Source organism: Protopterus annectens, chromosome 5.part0 (assembly GCF_019279795.1).
Source record: "Protopterus annectens isolate FY-2018-M chromosome 5.part0, PAN1.0, whole genome shotgun sequence".
NCBI classification, from domain to species: domain Eukaryota; kingdom Metazoa; phylum Chordata; order Ceratodontiformes; family Protopteridae; genus Protopterus; species Protopterus annectens.
The window spans coordinates 380003147-380028371 of NC_056735.1; the positions used below are offsets into that span (position 1 = coordinate 380003147).

At 41.0% G+C, this 25225-nt stretch overlaps 1 protein-coding gene across 1 annotated transcript in view; it reads left to right on the plus strand.

The window, feature by feature from the left end:
- The window catches only part of CPOX (coproporphyrinogen oxidase), a 342309-nt gene that overhangs the window by 53207 nt on the left and 263877 nt on the right, over positions 1-25225 (plus strand). Inside the window, exon 2 of the mRNA XM_044072354.1 lies at positions 3505-3648. Coding sequence (XP_043928289.1) covers positions 3505-3648 — 144 coding nt within the window. The remainder of the gene's footprint in view (positions 1-3504; positions 3649-25225) is intronic.

The following is a 25225-nucleotide window of genomic DNA, read 5'->3' on the forward strand; positions in this document are numbered from 1 at the left end:
ATGTGGTGCAGAAACTGACTAACAGCACCTCTGCTCATTAGGGAGCATTTTCTTTTATTTCAATGAGAGAAATGCAGTTTCCATATGCTGACATCACTGAGGAAAAACCGTAAACTTTAACCTTAGCTACATCAGTAATAGTACAAGAGTGTGTTACATCTGTAGACTTTAATGGGCAGTACATATTGCGGTGGTGGTGCTGCGGTAGCGTTGTCGCCTTACAGTAAGACGTTGTTCCGTTCAATTCTCAGCTGGAGCGTCTTCTGTATGGAGACATGCGTGAATGGGCGTGCCTTCGTTGAAGGTTGTGCGTCAGGGCTACCTCATGTCTTTAACGTTCACTCAACCGTGGGGAGGACATGCAGACTCCACACAGAAGGCACTCCAGCCGAAAAAACTTGTTTTGAAATGATAAATTCACAGAAAATTTTAATAATCTGGCATGTTCATTTAATTCTGTGCATGAACTCTTATGAGATTGGAAATAAATAATCATGCCTAAAAAGTGCCATCAGTTTTTTGGGCCTTCATTCATTTTTCTTACTTGAAGATCAGAAAACTTAAGAGTAAAGTTTTCATGTTGAATGTTGTCTGTATTAGTTTGTGAATCCATATGCCTAGAGTTGGGCTAGAACAGTCAGCCTTGTGTTTTTCCTGGAATAATGACAGTAACTTGCTGAATTATGGACACTAACACCGTTACCTTTAGGTTGCTGTGACTACATTGTATTTTTCATGTCACAGCATGCATATATTTGCTTAGTAGGCTTATCCTGTAAATTAAGGATTAAATGGTGCAATATTTTCCAAGCCTTGATAAATGCAAAAGTTTAGATCCCCATTTGTATTAACTTCCCTCCCCACTGAAAATCCATGACAGTAAAGGCGAGAACTACTGTATTGTTTATCATGATTTTTTTTTCTGTTTGCTAGTGGATCATTTAATTGGAGTCCCACATTCTTTGGAAGAATCTTAACCTTCTGCACATAGTTGCACTGAATGTGTTTTTGTTTACGAAAAGTGTCATACTCAGTGTATTTTTGTTTGCCCCCACTTAATTGATGTATGAGTGAGGGGTGTTCACTTAATTCCTTTTACAGGAAAACCTGGAAACAGAAGAAAGTTGTGTTCAAGGGGCCTTTATAATTAAAATCACATACAGTGGATATAAAAAGTTTACACACCCCTGTTAAAATGCAAGGTTTTTGTGGTATAAAAAATGAGACCACAATAGGTCATTTCAAAACTTTTCCCACCTTTAATGTGACCTATAACATGTACAATTTAATTGAAAAACAAACAAACCTGTTAGGGTAAAAAATATAAACAAAGTGCACAATAAGCTGGTTGCATAAGTGTGCACACCCTTAAACTAATTCTTTGTTGAAGCATCTTTTGATTTAATTATGAATTAATTCATGAGTGCACAAGCTATTAAAATGATTTTTCTAATGTTTTTGATCTTACCTTTGCACCACAGCATGTGGTGCAGAAACTGACTAACAGCACCTCTGCTCATTAGGGAGCATTTTCTTTTATTTCAATGAGAGAAATGCAGTTTCCATATGCTGACATCACTGAGGAAAAACCGTAAACTTTAACCTTAGCTACATCAGTAATAGTACAAGAGTGTGTTACATCTGTAGACTCTAATGGGCAGTACATATTGCGGTGGTGGTGCTGCGGTAGAGTTGTCGCCTTACAGTAAGACGTTGTTCCGTTCAATTCTCAGCTGGAGCGTCTTCTGTATGGAGACATGCGTGAATGGGCGTGCCTTCGTTGAAGGTTGTGCGTCAGGGCTGGCAACTCGGCACGTAAAAATCCACTGCCAATCATTAGCGGACCGGAGTTCCGCTGTGGCGACCCCTAACCGGGAAAAGCCAAAAGGCACAACAACACCTTACATGTGAGGAGGTGCCACATTAAAGTCTATGGAAACGATACACCTTACCCCAAAGTGGCATTGTGTAGGAGATACTAAATTTATTTGGCCTGTGGTTTAATAAAAAGTTTACAAAGATTATATTAAAAAGGCCCAGATGCATAAGTATAGACAAGTGGAAGAATGTGTCATAGCACTTGACTGTTCAAATGCTGATATGCATACAGTATTAGGGAATCATTTTAAAATCCATTGAAGGTGGAAGAATAAAAGTTTGGAAATGTCTGGTGCTATTATACATGTGGTGCTCACTGTAGATTTAAATCGCCTTTGGATCTCATACCTTATTGCTTGTTTCAAGGAAAACTGTCTAGGAAAACAAAAAAAATTTATGAAAGTCGCTCGTTAGTGATTTAGACACTATTAGAGTGTAACATTTTTACTTTTATTTTTCTTATGCAGAATATAGGTGGCCTTTTTACATAAGTGAGTAAATAAATGTCTGTTTAACATAGAATTTTTAGGCACCATATGAAGTGTGTAGCAGTAGTGGTACTATGTTCATATGGGTAAATGTTTTTAATTTAAAGAATGTAGTATGTCATACACAAGTATAACAGTTTTTTGGGGTCTGTTTTATCTTTTTAAAATCAAACTAGAGGCAAACCAAACATGAACCTTTGCTAAAAATAAACTAAATTAAAAAAAAAAAACATAAAAAATAGGCATGTAAGCCTTCTCATTCTGTCAGCTGAGCAATTTTGAGTTTTACTTTAGACTTCATTCAAAACTACAAAACTTCACTAACTTAAACATTAGAAAAGTCCCACCCACTAATTTTATCTCCAAGCAGTAATCATTCATCTCCTTTAACTTTTAAGACATACAGTATACAACTCTCATTCAAACACGGGGAGAATTACTTTACCATACCAGGTCCTTGTATTCTAAAACTGAATGTAAATCTTCACCCTTGTGGTGATTCCAAAACATTAAAAAGAATTTTTAAAACCTTTATACACCATGGCATGCTTACTCACAGCATTTGTAGACACTTTTTTTTAATAGTGTTCAAATATTCATCTATTCTAGCCAATAATTTCCTTAGTCATGTATCGGGCAATGGATGCCACAAAGGTAGGTTCATCAATAATAGTAAAAATATTACGTTATACAGTATGAGTGTGTTTTTTGTCCAGAGGAGTAGTACCTGGTTACATGTTACATCTGTGATTTTTTTTCCTATATAGGTAAAACTATAAGCATACACAATGTATGGTTTACTTGGTTAAGATGAAGTCCATCACATTTGGCTATTAAGGTTGTAGTGAATTGGGCTTAATAGCTTTTTTTTGAGGATAGGAGGATTTAGCTGTTCAGTAGGACTTGTGATAGCTGCAGTGGGAGTTATACATTCCTGCTGGAATATTTTATTTACCATCCAACACTTTAGAATCTTATGCCTTACAGGTTTTGCCTAGTGGTAGTGTAGAATACCTCAACCCTGTTGTACTGTATCTTTTTTAATTTGGGCAAGTTATGTAATCCATTACATTCTGATAATTCATGTGTACATTGTATCACCCTATGAAATGTTTTTTTTTTTTTTTTGTTTAAACAGGTGGTGGTGGAATTAGTTGCGTGCTTCAGAATGGCAATGTCTTTGAGAAAGCTGGTGTTAATGTCTCCGTTGTTTTTGGCTACCTTACTGAAGAAGCAGCAAAGCAGATGCAAAGCAGAGGGAAGTCTTTCAAGACTAAAGATGGTAAGCTGTAATATTCCTGACTTCTCTGCTGAAACTTAGATGAGTATTCTTTGTGTCTGTATGTACATATTTTTCCTGTATGTACAGCACATCATATTTTTCTCTTGATTAGATGCAATTTTAAGTTCTGTTTTAGATTGTAAAGATCTGTGTTTTGTAGGTGTAGAAAATCAGCATCTAACTGTGTGCACATGTGCGGGTGTGTGCGCCTGCTTATGTGTGTATGCTAACATGGCTATGATTAATGTCTGGCAGAAAAGCCTTTGGCCTTACCTTCTTTAGGGATGCAGTGTGGTATATGCCATACTTCACTACATACTCTTATCTGATAGACATCTAACTATCCTCTAACATGATTAGTGTTTTTGGGCAATGTGTACATGGGTATATGCATTGTAATCCCATGGCTGTCAGCATAAATGGAAGGGCTGTCCCTTTATTTCCTTTGTCATTTTACCTTTTCAGATGCCTTGGGTAGAATGGATTTATTTGATTCTAGATTTTCTCATTCGTCTGTAAATCAGAATGTTGGTTAAACTCCAGATTTTTTTATTTTGATCCAAGGAAATTTCTTTAAATAAACCTTAAAGACTGGCATCCAAGCATGTGATTCGAAGTACTCAACATGATTAAAGCTGTGGAAGAAAATTTGTTCTTTCTGCATTTGGTGAGCACTTGATTCTGAAAGAACAACTGTAGCTGTCACAGGTTCCATTGAAGACTTGCGGGGTGATTTTTTTCATACGTTAGAAACCCTTTGGGCAGAAAAATGCATAAAAGATTCTTTGAGGAACACCATATTAATGCTCAGTGTAAAAATACTCTGGTTTACTGCAGTGTCAAATTTTATATGCATGGCCCTCATTTCCTCTCCCTCGGCTTACTCACATTTTGTCTTTGTTACAGTTCCATTCCAGAAAAAAGCACAAATGTACAAACAGATAGTAAGGTTTCTGAAGGGAAATTCCAAACTGCTGAACTCATTACATACATGCACACATACATATATACATTCATAGATATATACATACATACATACAATAACAACTGTGAGGGAAGCTCCAAAATTGGGGGCCTAAAATAAATTTATTTTTGTTTATTTAATGTTATCTTCAATCCTAAACTACTGCCCACACTGTTGTCCCCAATTCTTGCATCTCACCTTGAAGTGAGTTTTGGTTGATCAGATATCAGTGACTTCCTAAGGGAAGTACAAGACCATTCCTATCATGTTTATGTTCTCAAACAGGTCATTACTGGCTTATGTGGCTCCACCTTTTGAAATGCAAGTTTTCTGGGAATCCTTATTATGGTAGGTTGCATTTCTAAGGGCATTCTTGTGAATGCATATCATTGCCTAGACTCTATTTTTTTGTTTTTGTGTGTGAGTAGTTGTCATGATTTCTGTAGTTGTCCAGCATAAAACTTTGGCCTTGTGTAATGCAGTTTAGGAGATGTGTCATGGCATTCTATAACTTTTACATTACAGTTACTCCAGAGAATATTTCAGCTGCATGCAAAACTAACTGGAAGGCTTGAATGTAAGAGTTAGTTTGCTCTCCTGTAAGATTCTGTAGTCAAAAGTTCACTCTGTGCTGTTTCTGCCCAGGCTACTGGTTTCTACATCTTTTTGGCTGGTAAAACCATTTGCCCTACTTCTTTTATCACAGGAAGCTGCATTTCTAAACGGACATATTTCCATACTAGTACATTACTAAAACTTCTGACTGCTGATGCTAGAACATACATTACTGCTAACCTTAGTCCCTCTGAGTTGCTGTACACACAAGATCTGAATTCTCAGAAATTCTTTGGTTTATTGTTTTTAAAAATGCCAGGGTCTGCAGGAGATGGCCAGCTCTGTTAGCATAGAGTGATAAAGCCTTGACTACTACCCAGAAGTCCCAAACTCCTTTAGCAGTTCAGGCACAAGAGGAGCTGGACAATTAAGAGAGGGAGAAAAGAAGAAGATGTGCATGCTTGTTCCAGTCTTATGGAAGTGACTGGAAAGGCTTGCTGGGCAGTGTACTGCTTCTTGGTTCTCCACTGAATAATCCAAAGGATCAGAGAATGCACTGTAACTTTGAAAATATGAGAGCAGTGAAAACAGAGGGTTGCATTACTGCAGGGGCAGAGCACCACCTGTAGCAACTCCCATGGTATGTCCAGGTAATGCCAGCAGATTGGGGTTAGAGCTCCATGCAGTCTGCTACTTAACCAGCCATTTGTAGTGTGATAGCACTCTTAGTTCACTCCCTTCTCCAGTCATTGGGTTTCAGGGACATGAGGCCTCCTCATCTGGAGAGTCTTACTCAACAAAGTGCACATCTGGGGTGTCCCAGAGTGCTGTGGCAGTGAGGAAGGACAGAACATTAGTGTTGCAACTGCAGCATTTTCACCCTCCCCTACACACATGCACACTTTCACTTACTTCATGCTATTTTAAAAGATTACTTTATTCTAGTTTGTATTACACAGACCAGAAATCCATTCCATTTTTATGCAAACCGTTTCAGTGAAGTATCCTTTATCATGACCAAATCTAAGTATAACTCTTAAGCTTGGAACTTGTTTATTTATTTTTTTGCAGTTTCCTTTTATGGTTTATGGAGCCAAGTCATTACCCTCCCTGCCCTTCTGCTTTCATGGGATAATAATCTTTGTCTTGTATTTCTTCTGTTTTCTCCATGTTTATCATCTTAGTGGCCTGTGTTTCCTTTTATGTGTATTGTCATCAAATCTAGATAAGAGAGGTCCAGATGAGTCCTCACAGTGGCCTAAAAAGCAGGAGAATTGCCCCCTTTCCTGGAGTCTTTGACTGGTAGAGAGAGAGTGCAGCATCCTTGAGGGCCAGATTCCAAAAGACTTAGACTCTGACTGAATTACTGTGGTATAAAGCTCATCTGTAAAGAAGGCTTACCCTGGAGTAAGTCACGTACACAGAGGGCAAGTGTTTTAGAATAGGGCTTCTTGTTCATGGCTGCTGCCTTTTTGCTATGTTCTTAATGGATTGTTGTTTTTGTTGATAGCTTTGCCAAAGTCTTTTTCAAATTATTTGGCTTTATGTTGTGCTCCCACAGCTTGTGTGCCTTCCCAGGTTTAGTTTTTTTCCTGCTCAAGTATCCTGCATTTTTCATCGCCAAACCACAACTCTAGTCATTAAGCTTAGGCTTAATAGCTTCCTCGGATTGTTTTCAAAGCTGCTCACATCATCATGTACTGCTCCCCCTGTTTTCCACAAAGAAGTTGATCCTGGTTTTTATGCTTATGTGATATTGATGAAGAACACATTGGAGAGCACATGACTCCTCACTGCTACTCAATGTGTCTTGCATTGTAGCTGCTTTTTCACTTCGTTTGACTATTTTGTCTCCAGTCCCACCTCTTTCGCCTTATTTACCAGTCTTTTCTGTAATGCCACAATGGGGGCCAAGCTGAAGTCCAGATGTCTGGCATTAACTAATTTCCATGTATCTACTTTACTTTGACCCAGTCATAGAGTTAGATTAGTCTTTTTTACAAGATTCTTCTGTTTGTAGACACATGATTTGATGGCCTTGAGGTAGTGTTTTTTGAAAAATCTGACCGGATTGTTCCGGCCACATTTATTCCCAATCTTGTACTGCTATAATTGGATTCAGTGGTTAATAGTTTTCTGGTTTGCTTTTGTTATGTTTATACACTTCATGCTCTAGAGGGTTGCTATTGGCCAAAGATCTGTTGAGCAGTTCTGTTAGGCACTTTTTTGACACTCAGGTTATATTTTAGGGGCCCCGGAAGATAACCTACCCAGCCCTTGTTCCTTACCTGTCTCGAGTATAACTCATTCCTTTTCGACCCTCCACTAGTCACTCATCATCATATCATTCTACCTGTTGTGTTTTCTTCCTGTACTTCAGGTGCGCAAACTGTTACCTTTTTGTAATGAAGATGGAGGCCAGTAAGTTGTTCACTATTTCTTTTCTCATTCTTCCTTGAATTCAAATTACATTCATTCAGTAGTTTGTTCATCTGTTATATTGCTATCCATCTTTCCTCTTGTTCTAAGGCATCTTCTGTCGTTTATTTTTGCAGGATCTTTTTCCATCCTTGCCTTGGCCCCTTTGACCTCCCTGTGTGACAGAAGTTCAACACTTTGAACTTCATAAAAAATCTGTTTGCTCCAAGAAATGATGGTAGACTAACATCTCTGGTATTTTGTATGCTTCATAAAAGGGTGATGGATGCCTGTAGACTGCATAAGGGAAGCTGAGGTTCCACTTCAGAGACGTAGTGTAAAGTCAAGCAGAGAAAGTAAAACATAACTTGCGTATTAAACAGAAATATTATCGTGCCTTATATTGGACCAAAATAAGTTTTGCTGTGCAGCAGCTACTCATGTTGTTGGACAAAATGAAACCCTTTATCAGACGCAAGATATTGGATCCAGAGAAAACTATGAAATGGCATACCTAGCATATGGCAAGGTATTTGACACACTGGTCAATAATAAGCTACTAAACAAATTACATGGAAAGAGAGTTTGTCATTAAGCTGTACTAGAAATAAAATTTGCTGTACAGTCCAGCACAAGAGCAGTAGTAAATAGATTCTACTTTGAGAAAATAAAAAACACTGTGTATCTCAAGGTTCAGTTTGATATAGTGGTCCATGATGGCTAATAAACGAAATGAATAACCTTGGAGTAAGTCATAAGGTGGCAAAAGGATATCTGCTATACAATCCACATGACGGCAGTAATAGAAATACCCTACTTTTGGGGGGAAAGTTATAAGTGTTGTAATTTTTTTATTATTACTTTCTTTTTCTCCTTTTTCCATATTATATACTTATATTTTAGAATCTGTATAGCAAATGTCTATTAAACTCTGTTTAAATAATTTCCTGCTTTGACTATGCCTCTCTGCAAGTATTTTATGTTCTGTCTCAATGTATTAATAATTTGTACCTTGTATTGACTGTTACTGTGAATTATTTGTAAGTTACGTTGGAGCTTTTCTCCCCGGGCCTCCACTGAAAATGGACATATATCCAGCTGGACTAGCCCGGTCAACAAATGTAAAATAAAATAAATAAATAACTCGAGGCTCCTTGTGTTGGTTGTATTTGTTACTGTTTAGATGACAAGACTTGAATAATAAAGTAGGTGACACAGAAGTTTACATCACTGTTTTGATTCTGTGGTAGGGGTTGGTAAGATGAGAAAGAACTGATCTTGCTTGTAAGCAGTGGTTAGAGATGATAGTTTTCAGTTAGTGTTGAGTGAGTAAGATATAGAGCTTCTCCTTCTCCCAAAATGTGTCATTTAAGGTACTAATCACAGTATGAGTCATTCAGGCATAAGGAAATCAAGCTAAAAGAAAGCATGCAGGTCAGTGTTCTTAAAATGGTGAAGTTTGTAGAGGGGCTGAGAAATGACCAGAGACCTGGAAAATGGAGCTACTTCATGTGCATATTTGTCACTACGAGTACGTGAAGCAAGGGGATGCAATATAAGCACTGCCTTGTATGAGGAGCAAGTTGGAGGGGTGGAGCTCTTCACAGAGTGTGGTAGGGCCCTGGAATACACTCCCTGAGGTATTGGCAGAGTGCATGTCAATCAGAGGGGTTTAGAGTTGCTTGGGCTGGAGTAATGAAAGACTGGTGGTAGATTATGGGAGTGGGCAGCTACGTGGGCACTGTCTGCTGTAGTTGGATGGACTCAGTAGGATGTGTGCCATCTACATTTTTGTATCTTCATAGTAACACATTTAAACAACAAAAAAACAAGGGAAAGGTACTTTGTTGTTAAGAAGAGTGTAATAAGTGTCAGTGGTAGAAGTCAAAGTGCACATGGGATTGTCCTGTTTGGTGTCACTGAAGAAGTAAGCACACAGTGTTTAAAAGAGTTTTTTGATATGAGGATGCATGGTGAGTTGTCCTTTTGGAAGTATAGTGGACGAGACTGCATTTCTTAATATTATATGTAGTGTTTGAGACACCTCTATAGCACGTAGAAAGATAGAGATTGTTTGGGTGGAGGGCTTGGTTTATGTGCGAGTTCATATGAAGAGAGATGTTAAGGTGTGGTGTGGTTGAACGAAAGGAAAAGCCTGATGTGATGTATTCTGTATGTCTGTGGTAGTATTGTATGACTTGCTTTTCTCTGTCTTCATTTGATTTTGGATTGGAATTATTAATTTAAGGTTTGGTTACTTCCATTTTTTATCTTTACTCATATATTGCATTTTGCTTTATTTTAGTTTGTTGTTCTTTTTGGAGTTTTAAGAGGTCTTAGGGTCAGTTAGGAAAGAATTCTTTCACAGACAGTGGATAAAAGCCAGCTAATTAGTGAAAGGAACTGAGAAATAGCATTCCTCATTAACTACAGGTATGTAGTGTCATCTTTATTTAGCTGTAGTGCTGTGTGACTTGTTCTCTGCCTGACCATTGCTGATCTCTGTTTGTATTTGATTTTCCCACCCACCTGCTCTAGTTGTTGTGTTTGTTGGCTTTTGTGTTGCCCACCCCCTACTATAAGTCTGTCTTTAGACACTCCTCCCAGTCACATTTCATCAGCTCATTCTACTGACCACTGAGAGATCAACTGGGAAGCCCCCCAGTCTCTTAAACTTGCAGTATCTTCTGTTTCCTATTTACTAAAAAAAAATGCATTTGTTCGGCTGCTTTTACTGTACTTGTGCTTATTTCTACTTTATTTAGCTTTTTGTTGCACATTCTCAGTGTTTAGTTTCATTAACTCTGCTGCATTTATTACTGCTTGTTAATAACATGATTACAATGTAACTGTTATCTCTAAGCCTCTTAATTCTTATTTAAATACTTGGGCTCCAAACTAGTTATTTTACATTAGGAAGGTTTCTGGTCTACACTCTTGTGGCAGCAGAGATGGCTTAAACCCTGGCTTAAACCCTTCTGAGTTGATTTATTGCGTCTGTTATTCTAAAAGTGTCTTTGATGTTCTTCGTGTTTCACTGTTGCAGTCATTACAGTTGGGGTTATCCTGCTGGCAGGCTGCCCTCAGTCGGCCTGAATTCCAAAGTCTTGGTCCGGCGTCGGTTGCTGTCACCTCTTCCCTGACGTCAGAGCGTTAGGGGTATAAAAGATGCAGCCGACGCCATTTTCTCCAGTCCTGCGGTGCCCGAAGCAGAAGCAGTTCGCAAGTGCAGGTTGGCAGACTCCTGAGATTTTCGTGTTCGAATTTCAGATCCGAAGTCTTCATTAAAACCTAAGTACCCCGTCGGGGAAACTTTTTTCTTGCTCCAGACCGATGTCAGAAAAAGTTAATAATTGTATTTCTTGTGAGAAGCAAATATCTCATAAGGACTTTCATTCTTACTGTATTCCTTGCCTAGGCCCTGACCACGATGTTTCTAGTTGTTGGTTTTGTGCTAGATTTAACCAACGCACTATTAAGCGCCGGTACGATTTTGCATTTCACTATTTTGGCAGAAGATTTAATTATACGATGCCGTCGGATAGCCATCCGACTACCGGAATTCATAAGAAATGTAGAGAAAAAGAAAAGGACAGGCAACCGAGGTCCAAAACCGATGACGAGGCTTCTTCTAAGCCAGTCACCGGTTCTCAGTGAGGTGCTTTCGCAGCCCCTGACGCCCACTACCTTAGAGCCGCAGGCTGCTACCGACTCCCACGTGGAATCGACTAGGCCACTGGAAACTCAAGGTATTGGACCCTCGGAGACTATCCCCTCAGATGGGTCCAGAGCCGCTGAGCAAGCATCGGCTTCTGAGGGTGTTTTCAGACCTACTCAGTTATACATTAAAACGATTTCAGCTTCAAAGGCAAAGACTAAAGCACTTTTAAAAACAAAGAAACAAGTACAACAGCCTCATGGACAGGCCTCCATGCCCAAAAAACAGATGCTCAAAATGGCTGAAGACTTAATTACTTTGATCAGGGGTTCCCACCCCCCTTCTGATAAAAGGCCTAGGCAAAAGACAGACTATGAATCTTCAGATCAGGTTTTCATTTCTTCTGATTCCGCTTCTGATCAGGAATAGTCACGTCATCCCTATGAGGATTCTGATGCTGAAGAATCTATCCCTTCAGCCTCTCCTCCTGAGGACTACTCCTTTGGGGAAACCTTGCATACCATGAGGGAACATTTCCACTGGGAGAGCCAAGATTTTTCAGAATTTAAGAAAAGGCTCATAGACTTCCTTTTACTACCACAACACAGGCCCCTAGCCATTCCACCTGTGTTGGACATTGTGGATGATGTCTTTCCAGAGTCTAGTCTGACTCCTGACTCCTTACCTCCAGCTCCTGTTAAGCCGGATAGATACTACAGGGTTCCTGACTCTCATAAATTCCTTTTCAAAAACCCTACTGCTGACCCAGAAACTATCTCTCAGGGTCCCAAAGGGATCAAGGCTTCCACTGCAAAAAACCCTACCCCCTCTGACAGGAATTCTAGTGCACTGGACAGATGGGGAAAAAAGATTTACACTTCTGCTACCTTGGCTATAAGGGCTTTAAATTGCCAGTTTCATATGCTCAAATATCAGCAATATATTATGTCACTGCTTAAACAGAAAATGTTGATAAATTCTGAATGTGCAGAAAACAAGGAAATGCAGGATTTATTGCATGCAGCTGAACAAGTTGGAAAGCATACTTTGCAATGTGGTTTTGATTCTCTGGAGGCCTCCTGCAGGACCGCTGTTACGGGTTTTGTCATTAGGAGGCATGCTTGGTTAAAGGAACAAAATTTGCCTGATCATGTCAAAGCAAAATTATTAGATGCTCCATTACAGCATGACACCTTGTTTGGTGTTAAAGCAGAAGAAGTGTTAAAGAAAATGGAGGACAAAGCAAAATCTATGCAAACGGTCAAGGATTTCTTACAGGTACAGACTCCAAGATTTAGCAGACACTGGCCAACAAAGAATTGGTCCTTTCCATTGTCAGACAGGCCACAAAGGGGCAGATCCAGATGCCCTAGAGGCAGATCCCAGCCCCAAGGTTCGTACAGGTCTAAACAGTGGGGTGCTTCTACCTCCAAAAGTGAAGAAGACAAATCACAGCCATACAGGAAACAGTCTCAATGACTTCCTCCTGCCTGCACCAAGCACTTATCTTCTGGCAGCACCTTTAGGGGGAAAACTAGCACTTTTTTTTCTCAAAATTGGCACATCATAACCCAGGACAAATGGGTCCTAGACATAGTGTCACAAGGCTACAGGTTTCACTTCCATACCCTGCCAAGGGCAAACGGTTGGCCAGACCTGCCAAAAAATCAATGGGTAGAGGCACAAAAACAAATGTCATCCCTCATGGAAATGGGGGCCATTCAATGAGTACCACAGCAAGAGCAAGGACAAGGATTTTATTCAAGACTGTTCTTGGCACCAAGAAAGGACAAGGCCTGGAGGTCAATACTGGACCTATCTTTATCAAACACATACCTGGATTTACCAAAATTCAAAAGGTTGACTCTACAGCAGCTCCTGCCCATGCTGGGCAAGAAGGCTTGGCTTGTGACTTTAGACCTAAAAGAGGCATACCTGCATGTCCCACTCAGACAAACGTGCAGAAGATACATCAGATTCAAAGCAGGCTCAATGCATTACCAATTCTCTGCACTGCCCTTTGGCTTATCTACTACGCCCAGGGTCTTTACAAAGTGCCTGGCACCAGTAATTGCATTCTGCAGACAGAGAGGAATACAAATATATCCTTACTTGGATGACTGCCTCATTCAAGCAGACAACAAGGACATTCTACTACAGCATCTGGTGTTTGTAAAGAGATTTTAGGATTTATCACAGACAAGCTGGAAAACCTTAGCAGATCCAATCCTAAGCCAACTCAAGACTTTAAATCTGGCAGCATGGCGTTCTGCTAACAACACAAGCTAGTGCATTAGATTCAATTTAGCCACATTCAACCAGCAGCCCAGCCACAACCAACCAGGGCACAACCCAAAGACATTTGCCAGCCAAAGACCTTTTAGAGACAAGCACCTTCTTCACAAAGCACCTTCATTTACCGCCCTACTCTAAACACAGGGTAGGCTTGCCTTGAGTTCTGTCAGCAGGGTAGGCTTTGCTACTGCAGTTCTGCAGGGCCCTCCCAGCCCTAGCTTTGGGATTCCCTCCAGCCCACTGCAACAGTGAAAATGAAACACAAAGAAGAACAACATGCAACACGTTACAGTACCATACAATGTAGATGTAGTGATGTATTCAGTGTATTCACTGTTGCACCCACCTGCCTACCTCCCTACTTCTTGCTACCCACTTATCTGCTCTTCTCTCTATATAACCTATGTGGTGTATTTGCTTGTAGATGAATAATAAAATAATTGTATGTTATTGTATGTGTTTTTATTTATTTTTTTTAGCACTACACTTTATAGGGGCACCTGACATCTGGGGCAAGAAAACTGAAGAAAAATGCGTTGGCTGCATCTTTTATACCCCTGGCATCTTTTAGGGAAGGAAGCAATGACAGCAACGGACGGTGAACGAGACTGACGACTGCCCGACTGAGGGCAGCCTGCCACCACCATGCCCCCAATGTAATGAACAGTGAATGAACCTTGCAACAGTACATACATACATTTATGGTGTTATGGTAAGTACTCTCTCTAGTTTAAGCACTTGGGCTCCCAACAAGTTATTTTCCATTAGGAAAGTTTGTGGTCTATACTCAGCAGGAGGAGAGCGCCCTTCCTTCTGAGCTCCTTGTGGAAAGTTGGTGGCTTCTTATTGTATATTTATTTGATTGGAGGCTGGGCTATGTAGTGTATGTACAGTGTGAATCTCTGCCTGAGGCATTTGGCAACGACACTTCTTGAGAAGAAAAGTGTTGCTGGTTTCTGTTGAACTCTGCAAAAGACTTGCATTACCATATTTATTATTTGGCACTTTTTCATGTATTAATTGAATGTTTGTGTTAAATATTTGCAATTTTTTACCTTTTTTACAGTCTTTCGTTAGAACTGTCTCAGTTCCACTTTAGTGAGAGTAGAGACATTTTCTGGCCCAGGATTGTGTAAAGGAAATGAGTGTGTTGTTTTTGACTGGCCATAGGGCCTTGCTTGTGTTGTTTTTATTTTGATCAAATTGCTTCTGTTTAGTCGTCGCAGTTGCACAACACTTGGTACATAACCTATGGGCAATCTAAAACTCACATTACCATGTACACTGTTTTGGCACTTGTTTTTTGCTTTATTTTTTGTCATAGCTACATTAAATTAGTGCTTCTGTGTTGAATATCTGCAGTTTTGACCTTTTTTTTTTGCAGTATTTAAATAGAACTGCTGCTGCTGTCTGGGCAGCGGTGCCTACCTTTATCTGTATAGATCATAGGTCTCTCAACCTGTTAAGAGCTCAATGTGGAGCACAGACCCTGATGATGTGTTACAAAGAGAAACACCCTATTTTTCTCACTGCGTGAAAATGCATCATTTCCATGGTGCCAAGCTGACGTGGTCTTTCAAGCAAAATCAATAAGTTGAAGCATATATGAACCAAGAGTAAACACTGTACAAAAAGTTGTTCTTGTGTCTTTCGGCTTTTCCTGGTTAGGGGTTGCCACAGCGGAACTCCGGTCCGCTAATGATTGGCAGTTGATTTTTACGTACCAAGTTTCCAGCCCTGAAGCACAACCTTCAATGAAGGAACGCCCATTCATGCATGTCTCCACACAGAAGACGCTCTGGAGTGTATAACTGAAATCAAAAATGTACTGTATAATCAGAAAAACACTACCATAACTAAGTGTGCAATCAATGGCAAACCATTCACTTACAATCAGAAAGCAAAAGCAGTAATTCTGCATAAGACTAACCACTTTTAACCTAGGCACTTTTCCACTCAGCAATTCACATGATTTTTTAAACAGTACCTCTCAAGAGTTCATTATAAGGAAAATTCCTCGCTTTCAGTCTTAAAATGTCCATGCTCCTTGAAGTTCCACATTGAAAGGGTCAGTCACACAGTTTTATAACAATTTTAACATTCATGGAAATTACATACTTGTAAGCACAAAGTAACTAATTTTTCTCTTCCTGTGAGTTCCTAGCTGAAGTTATTAGCAAGCTGTTCTGCCCTCCTACAGACAGCGTGGAAGGAAAGCTCATGGCACAACCCTGTAAACATAAAACACTTAAGATACGAAAATCCCCCTACTACTAAATGCACAGCAGACAATTCCCCTATCCCCTACAACACTAACACACTGTTATACACAAAAGACTTAACTGATTTTCATGATAAATAATACTGAAACCTATTACACAGCAAAATAACTTAATATTTTTTTTTATTATGTGGGCTCCTAGTTGAAATTATTATAAACTGTTCGGCCTACCTACTGAGAGTGCAAACACAGGAGACAGAAAAAAAACTGATGGGACATCACTACCCCACTAAAAAAATACTAAGCTAATAGACTTTGCCTACTCCCCACCAGATGTACTGCAGACAACTCGGCTATCCTGTAGAACGCAAACTATAAAAATATACAAAAGCTTTCCTATTCTTTCTCCACTGTTATAACAAAACATGGACTAAAATTAGGCACTTACCTGCAGCCAAAGATACACCACCAAAAGATATGCTTCCCTAGAGAAGAAATCACAAATAATTTTGTGAGTACTGGCTTGGACACTGTACTGCAGTTTCCACTCTCCACCATTCTTTTTATCTGTTCCACAATCCTAATATCCTTGCTTGAAGTTGAACTGCATGCAGTCCCCAGAAATTTGCTGGCTGAATAAATAATCATCCATGCCAGAAACCTCCTGAATCCTAATGCTGCTGCCCTCCTAAAGAAAAACCCATTGTTTCCTTAAATCCACAAAGAAAAGTACAGTGCTCCTAGCAATACAACATCGCAGTGGCACGAAAACCGTCATCCGGAAGTCTCTCACTGATTATTTTTCCACTTCTCATGGTTGGCTCACTTTGCATCAGAAATGGACCTCTGATTGGCTCATATTACCTGTATGATGATTGGCTATTTTTGCAGTGTATGAGCCAATCAGAATGTGCAATGCAGAAACAACAATCTTAATGAAGAACAGCGGAACATTGTGACTTGTGTGCCTTAAATGCACCGCATATTCCAGAACACTTGGCAGCTTAGGTATAGACGTCGATATCACACAGCATAATTCTCCCTTCTAATGTGTAGATGCCAATTTCTTGCAGTGTAAGTTTCTCTTAAAATATCCTTACTGTCTAGACAGATTTTTTGTAAGTACTACAGCATCTAGTTAGCACATAGCTGAGCGTTGCTCATCAATTTCCTTGTGTTATTGACCTAGTCAGTATTTAAATTGTCCTCATTCCTCCCTAGTAGATCAGCAGCCTTGAGTATGCACTTTCTGACTGTGTCCATAGTCAGTCTGTTTGAGATGGGTATTCTGAAGCATTGTAGCAATTGCCCATGTACACTGACAACCCACTTAAAAAAAAATAATGTGAGAGAGCTGTAAATACACTTTAATTCTGGAGGCAAAACTCTCTCCTCCAACCAAAACTAATCCTATAGAGGTTGTCAATGACACTTACACAGGGTAAAGGCCATATATATATATATATATATATATATATATATATATATATATATATATATATATGTATATATATATATATGTATATAGATATATATATATATATATATATATATATATATATATATATATATATATATATATATATATGTATATATATATATATATGTATATAGATATATAGATATATATATATATATATATATTAAGCTGCTTATGCTGAGGCACTTACAGGTAACCTTCCTAAAACACTAAGATCTCCAGCCCAGCATAATCAAAAAAGGGTCCTTAGCCATCATGTAAATACTCAGTTAAAACACCACCCACAGCAACATGTAGTAACTCTCTACTGCTAAACCCTTAAGGCAAATCAGCGCACTGCCAAAATTCCTGGTCATTAGTGATTCTGAAGTGAGGCACACTGATAGCCTCCTCACGAGAATGAGTAAGGAGAGAGTTACAGTAAGCTGCCTGTCGTGGACAAGGAGCCGTCAAATCTTACAGGCACTACGGTCATTGAACCACATGTACCAGTATGACTCTGTCATAGTAAGTGTGGCTGTTAGTGACCTGAGAAGTACCTCCGTTGACTATATGAAGTGAGACATGATCGAGCTCAGTGATTGTGTCTCAGGCTGGTGTAAGCCTAGCACTGAGCAGCATACTACCTTCTCCAAAGATGATGCCACATTACCAGCAGAAAATGATTGATTTTAACAATTGACTTCGCATCTGGTGTCATTCCAAGGGGGTACAGTATTTGATGGCCTGGGAGGACATGGTTATCATACCACACTGCTTTGCCAGGGATGGTCTGCACTTATCCCCTGTAAGCATTTGGATATTGGCAAAGAGCTCTCCCCCACTCCCACTGTAGCTGTTTTAGACAATTCCAAACTGATAAACCTCTCAACTTAACTGAACATACAAAGGACAATCTGAAGGTGGTAGTTCTCAATGCTAAACGTCTTAACAAGAAACTCCACTCCCTACAAGCCTTCCTCTCCTTGGAGAGTGTAGATAGTGTAGTAATGGAGACATGGTTTAAAGTAGTGGAGAGTACCCAGGCAGTGCAAGGTTATAATGCCTTTCACACCTTTAGACCGACTAATGCGCAGGTGGGGACTAAAGGTGGGGGAGTCTCAGTCTGTATTAAAAAAACAACCTCACATCCAGACCAGTTAGTGTGGACACGCTTGAACTCATACATGTGCATCTCACCATAAACAGGGTCTCGTACCATATCCTTGTAGCTTTTAAGTCCCCCTCTATGCTCCAGGAAACTATCTTAATGTACTAGAGTCCTTCATTGTTAATCCAAATACTGTCTTCATGGGGGATCTCAGCTACCCCCTCTAAAGATTGGGAATTCTACATAACTTCTAATGCACAAGCCCAGCGATTCCTAAACTTTGTTAATACCAACATCTTGTACTCGCAAACATGGGCAGCGATGTTCCTCACTCAATATAATGTTCTCTCTTGTCAGATATGTCCATAAGACAATACTGCTTGAAGTAAAAATTACATGTTGGGATCCATTGAAACCAAAAACCTTTAGGAACTGTTCCATGGCTAACCTCTCTCTACTAAGCAATACCTTGACTAAATTCCAAGCACACCCCAAACCCAGTAAACACCATAGCATATGCTGAGCTGTTTACAAAATCCCTGTACAGCCATATTGATAGCTGTATATAGCGAGCTGTGTCAGAATAGAGAAGAACATTTGGGATTTGGGCTTTGGGCTTTATTCCTTTTTTCTGGTGTATGACTACACTGATGTACTTCCACCCTTTTTCTGGCTACATTTGTAAGTGGAACTGAAGCATATATTAGAGTGTTTTCTTTTCGCTAAATAGGTTGCTCTGGCACTGGGACATGTTGTATAACTTTATGTAGTTTACCCAGTTTTCTGAAGTAAATATCAAATTGATGTTGTATCACTTTGTCACACTTGTCAACCCCTTCCATTTCTGACTGTAGATGAACCATAATTGTGATCACCCTTACATATATTTCAGAAGAAATCTTCCTCCATGTATTTATCTGTATAGGAGCTTCCTCCTCCCTTTCTTCTTGTCCTGCATGGAGCACAATTATTTCTAGATTTACCTGTTCCTGAGGCATAATTTCAGCCTGCCCTCTCCTTTCCAGTAGTTATAACAGGCACTTAGGAAGTATGTGTAGGTACATTTATATTTCATGTTCTATGCTTCAGTACACAAAGCCATGGTGTTTGTGCCAGAAGTCAAGATTCAGTCTGTACCACCTCTGTTTATATGTATTAGAAGTGGCCAATTTTGGAGTTTTCTGCATTTTCATACCCCATAATGCAGTGTACATTTTCAAGGATATCTCAGGGTATTTACCTCACTTTATCCAGGAGCTTCCACTTTCCCTCCTGTCCCAAATAGATGGAGTTATTTCCAGATTTTAACTATCTCGGAAAATATATCTTAAGCCTTCCACCTCCTTTTCTGTATTAGGTGAGTATTTATGAATTATATGCAGATATGTTTTGTATTTTGTTGCAGGCTTTTAGGTTCATAGGTAGGTGCTAGGCTATCAGCCCTAGGGCCTATATAAGCCTAGCCAAGAAGTTCCCTGACTTTCGCAACCCAAGAAGGTTATTTTCGTGTGCCTCTGTTGAGCAGAGGCACAGAGGTGATCCCCGGGGTGAATTTCTTATTTCCCATCCAGTTGTCTAGATTCCTCTTAAAGAGGGCTAATGAGGGGCTTTGCTTGACGTGAATGGGTAGTCTGTTCCAGAGTATGGAAGTCTCTGGGACAAGAATCTCCAGCATGTTCTGTTTATTGTGGTGGCAAGGTTTAGGTCCCTGGAACATGTGGCACGGAGAGATTTTAAGTGAAGCATGTCCGGCAAAACTGGGTTTGACATGGCTTTGTATGTTAGGCAGAGGTCACCTCTGAGTAGGCAATAGGTGGCGGAGTAGAGCTGGAGTTATTTAAGGAGGCCTGTGTATGGCATCTGTTTGAGGCCAGTAATCCTCTTATTGAGGTATTTCTCTGGCCTTTCTAGGTGTTGCAGATGTCTTGCGAGGTACATGCTAAATGGGGCGTTGTTCTCTATGATTGGTCTGATGAGGGATGAGTAGAGAGGAACAATGACCTCCTTTTTTCTGGAGGAGAACCCTTTAGTGATGAGGTGTCCCACATAGAAGCATTTCCTGACTACTGTGGCAATGTGATTGTCAAAGGAGAGACTAGTGTCCACCTGTGTCCCAAGGTCTCTTATCGCACTTTTGGTGTTAAGTAGGCTACCGCCTATGTGGTAGTTTATGGGTACAGTGTTTTTCCCAAAGGGGATGACGGTACACTTTTTGGCATTGAGCTTGAGGCCATGAGTTTGACACCAAGCATCAGTCTCAGTGAGGCCCCTTTGTAGAATGTCCACATCATTGGGCGATTCTGTTATGGCTCCCAGTTTACAGTCATCTGCGAACTTTGTTAGCCAAAGATCTGCTGTATTAGCCTGGACATCTGAAAAAGTAGATGCCAAACAGGAGAGGACACAGGACTGAACCCTGTGGTACTCCGCTTGTCGCTGGTTTGAAGTCCGATTTGGAGTCAGCTACTTTAACTGTGTGGGTTCTATCATTGAGCCGGTTGGCCACCCATCTTGTGACAGGGATTTATGCCCAGTCTAGTAAGTTTATCTATAATTCGAGAGTGGGGGATGGTGTTGAAAGCTTTGATGAGGTCAAGATAGGCTGTGTGCACCACCTTACCCTCGTCCACGGCTCTGGTGACTGCTTCAAAGAAGTCAATCAGGTGTAGGAGACATGATCTTCCTTTTACAAATCCAAATTGAGTGGGGTCCAGTGTTTGCAGGTTACCTATATCTTTGTAAGTTCCATGATGATATGTTCCATGGCCTTGCAGATGAGGCTCATCAGGCTAAAGGGGCGGTAGTTCCTGGAGTCCGTGGTGGCGCCCCCTTTGTGGAGTCTGATAACCGTCGCTGTACGCCATTCAGTAGGCACAAAGCCTGAAGTGAGGGTATGATTGAACATGGTACTTAGGTGGGGTGCCAGTTCGTTCTGCAGAACACAGCCTGGGATGTTGTCTGGTCCCATGGATGCTGTGTTTTTGCCTTTGGAGAGTGTGGTCTTAACTTGTGCATCCATGATTACAGGGGCTATGCATTTTTCCGGTATAGGGATCGACCTTTTGGGGTTGAGAGGGGTAAAGTTTGCACTGAACCTATCTGCCAGGATGTTTGCAATATCGGTAGGTTCTGTATATCTAATGCTGTTGTTCTGTAGCTCGGAGCAGATCTGAGTGTTGCCATTGAGATTCTTGACATAGCTGTAGAATGCTTTGTGGTTGTCTTTAGAATTAGTGTCAATTTTATTTTCGTAGCTAGCTTTGGAGGATTTTGAGGGATCTCAGCTTCTTACTGAGGGTGACCAGGATTTTTTTTTTTTTTGGCAACAGCTTCTTCCTTCTGTTCTAGAGTTTGTTTATGGCAGGGGACCACTAGTTTGGCTTCCTTTTTTGGAGGATAGTGTCTTGGTACTGTTGGAGATGGCACGATCCATGCATGAGTGTATGTGTTTATACAGTGCATTTGTATAGGATTCAGCAGTCGTACCTCTGTTATAGGTTTATAGGTAAGTACTAGGCTGTCTGCCCGAGGGCATCTATAAGTCTAGCCAGAATGTGTTGGCTTTTGCCGCCGCCTTAGAGTAGTCCCCTGTGCCTCTGTCCAGCAGAGCCATTAGTTCTCTGTGCCTCTGTCCAGCAGAGCCACTGCAGTGATCCCCAGGGTAAATTTTCTGTTTCCCATCCACTCGTCAAGGTTTCTCTTGAAGAGTGTTTGTGAGGGGCTCTGCCTAATGTAGATTGGAATCCTGTTCCAAAGCATGGGGAGTATCTGGGACAGGAATCTATCCCTCCAGCACGTCCTATTTATCCTTGTGGTGAGGTTTAGATCCCTAGAGCATGTGGCTCTCTGGATTTGTTTTCTTTTTTAGGTGGAGCATATCGATCAATTCTGGGTTGGACATGGCCTTGTATGTCAGGCAGAGATCACCTCTGAGTAAGTGGTATACAACCGAGTACAGCTGGAGTTTCTTCAGTCGGGCTGCATAGGGCATATGTTTGAGGCCAGTAATCCTCTTAGTGAGGTACTTCTGTGGTGTTTCCAGCTGTTGCAGGTGTCTTGTAAGGTACATCCCAAATGGAGCATTGTACTCTATGATGGGTCTGATCAGTGATGAGTAGAAGGGCACAATAACCTCTTTTGTTCTAGATGCGAACCCTTTTGTGATTAGGTGGGCCACATAGAAGGATTTTCTAACCACCTTGGCAATATGATTATCAAAGGAGAGATTACTATCTACTTGGGTCCCCAGATCCCTTATTACATTTTCTGTATTTAGGGGACTACCACATATGTGGTAGTTCGTGGGTACTTTGTTTTTTTCCAAAGGGGATGACTGTACACTTTTGGGCATTTAGCTTGAGGCCATGATTTTGACACCAGGTATTCGTCTCAGTGAGATCGTTATGGAGGATGCCTGTATCGGCTGGAGAGTCAATTATGGCCCCAGTTTGCAGTAGTCTGCGAACTTGGTCAGCCATAGTCCTCCTGTGCTTGCCTGTACCTCTGAGAAGTATGTACCGAACAGGAGGGGTCCCAGGACTGAGCCCTGGGGGATGCCACTTGTAACTGGTTTAGAGGTGGACTTAGAGCCTGCAACTCTCACCGTGTGGGTTCTATCCATGAGCCAATTGGCAACCCATCTCGTGACGTAGGGGTTTATGTTCAGGCTGGTGAGCTTGTCTATAATACCAGAATGGGAAATGGTTTTGAAAGCCTTTGCGAGGTCTAGGTAGGCTGTGTGGACTTTCTTTCCCTCATCTAAAGCCTTGGTAACTGTCTCAAAGAATTCCACCAGGTTTAGGAGGCATGATCTGCCCTTCATAAAGCTAAACTGGGTAGGGTCCAATGTTTGAAGGTTCCCAATGTCTCTGTTAATGAATTCCATGATGATGTGCTCCATAGCCTTGCAGACCAGGCTAGTCAGGCTTATAGGGCGATAGTTCCCGGGGTCCGTTGTGGCTCCACCTTTGTGGAGCGGGATAACACTTGCTGTGCGCCACTCTATGGGTACGTAGCCTGTAGAGAGGCTGAGTTTGAACAGTGTGTTTAGGTGAGGGGTTAGTTCATTTTGGAGCTCGTGTAAGACACAGCCTGGAACACCGTCTGGTCCCATTGAAGCTGTATTTTTGGCTTTGGATAGGGCTGTTTTAACCTGTGTGTCAGTGATTGCTGGGGCACTACATTCTTCTGGTATGGTTATGGGCCCTTTAGAGGGTCAGAAGGAGGTGAAGTTTGCACTAAACCTGTCTGCCAGAATGTTGGCAATATCAGTCGGTTCAGTGTATTTTGTGTAATTCTGCACTAACTCAGAGCAGATTTGAGAGTTTCCACTTAGGTTCTTGACATAGCTAAAGAACGCTTTGTGGTTATCTTTGGAGTCGTCGGCAATTTTTCTTTCAAAGCTAGCCTTGGGTGATTTTATGAGGGATCGTATTTTTTTACTGATACTAATCAGGGATGTCTTTCCTTCTTGGGATTTTACTCTTTTCTGCACTAGATGTTCATCGTGTTTCACTGTTGCAGTCATGACTGTAGGGTTCTCCCCTGCCGGCAGGCAGTCCTCGGTCAGCCAGAATCCCAAAGTCTGGGTCCGGCGTCGGCTGTTCAACCATGTTCCCTGACGTCAGAGCACCAGGAGTACAAAGCTGACAGCCGACGCCATCTTCTCCAGTCTTTCTTGCCGTGCGGTGATAGCAGTTCGCAAGTGCCGGTCGGCTGACTCCTGACGATTTTTTCTGAAAAACTTCAGTCCGAAGACTTTCTTTTCCACTCTAAGCTAAGTAACCCGTTGGGGAAACTTTTTCTTGCTCCAGTCCGATGTCAGAAAAAGTTAATAATTGTATTTCTTGTGGGAAGCAAATACCTTATAAGGATTTTCATTCTTACTGTATTCCTTGCTTAGGCCCTGACCACGACGTAGCTAGTTGTCAGTTTTGTGCTAGATTCAATCAACGTACAATTAAACAAAGGTATGATTTTGCTTTTCATTACTTTGGTAGGCGTTTTAACTACAAAATGTCGTTGGATACGGTTCCGGCTACCGGAGTTCACAAACGTCGCAAGGATAAAGACAGGCCTCCAATGTCCAAATCTGATGATATCGTACAAGCGGAGCCAGCTTCAGGTTCGGCCGTCATCAGTGAGGCGCTTTTGCAGCCCCTGTCGTCGGCCATTTCAGAACTGATGGCCAAAACAGACTCTCACGAGGAGCCAGCTAGACCTTTGAATATTTCTATTGCAGGACCTTCGGACAATGCTCCTTCGGATGGGTCCGGAGCCGCTGTGCAGGTACCGGCTTCTGAAGGGGTTTTCAGGCCTACTCAACTTCTAATAAAGGCAAAGCCAAAGACAAAGGCAAAGACTCCTTCTAAATCAAAGACTGCAACACAGGCCTCTTCTGAACTGGCTCCCAAGTCAGAAACAGTTACTCAAGATGGCGGAGGATTTACTTACTATTATTAGGGGTTCACATCCCCCTCCAGATAAAAGGCCTAGGCAGGAAGTTTATTATGATTCCTCTGATCAGGCTTCTGTTTCTTCAGTTTCTTCTTCTGACCAGGAATATTCTTTCCCTCCTTATGAGGATTCTGATGCTGAGGAATCCATTCCTTCAGCTTCTCCCCCTGAGGATTTTTCTTTTGGGGAAACTTTGCATGAAATGAGGGAACATTTTCACTGGGAAGGACAGGAGTATTCAGAATCTAAGAAAAGACTAAGGGATTTTCTTCTTCTCCCCCAACATAGACCCCTGGCTATTCCTCCTGTTTTGGATATTGTGGATGATGCTTTTTCAGAGGCTAACTTAACCCCTGACTCTTCCTCCTGCTCCTGTTAAGCCTGATAGATATTCCAGGGTTCCTGATTCCCACCAGTTTTTATACAAGAACCCTACTGCT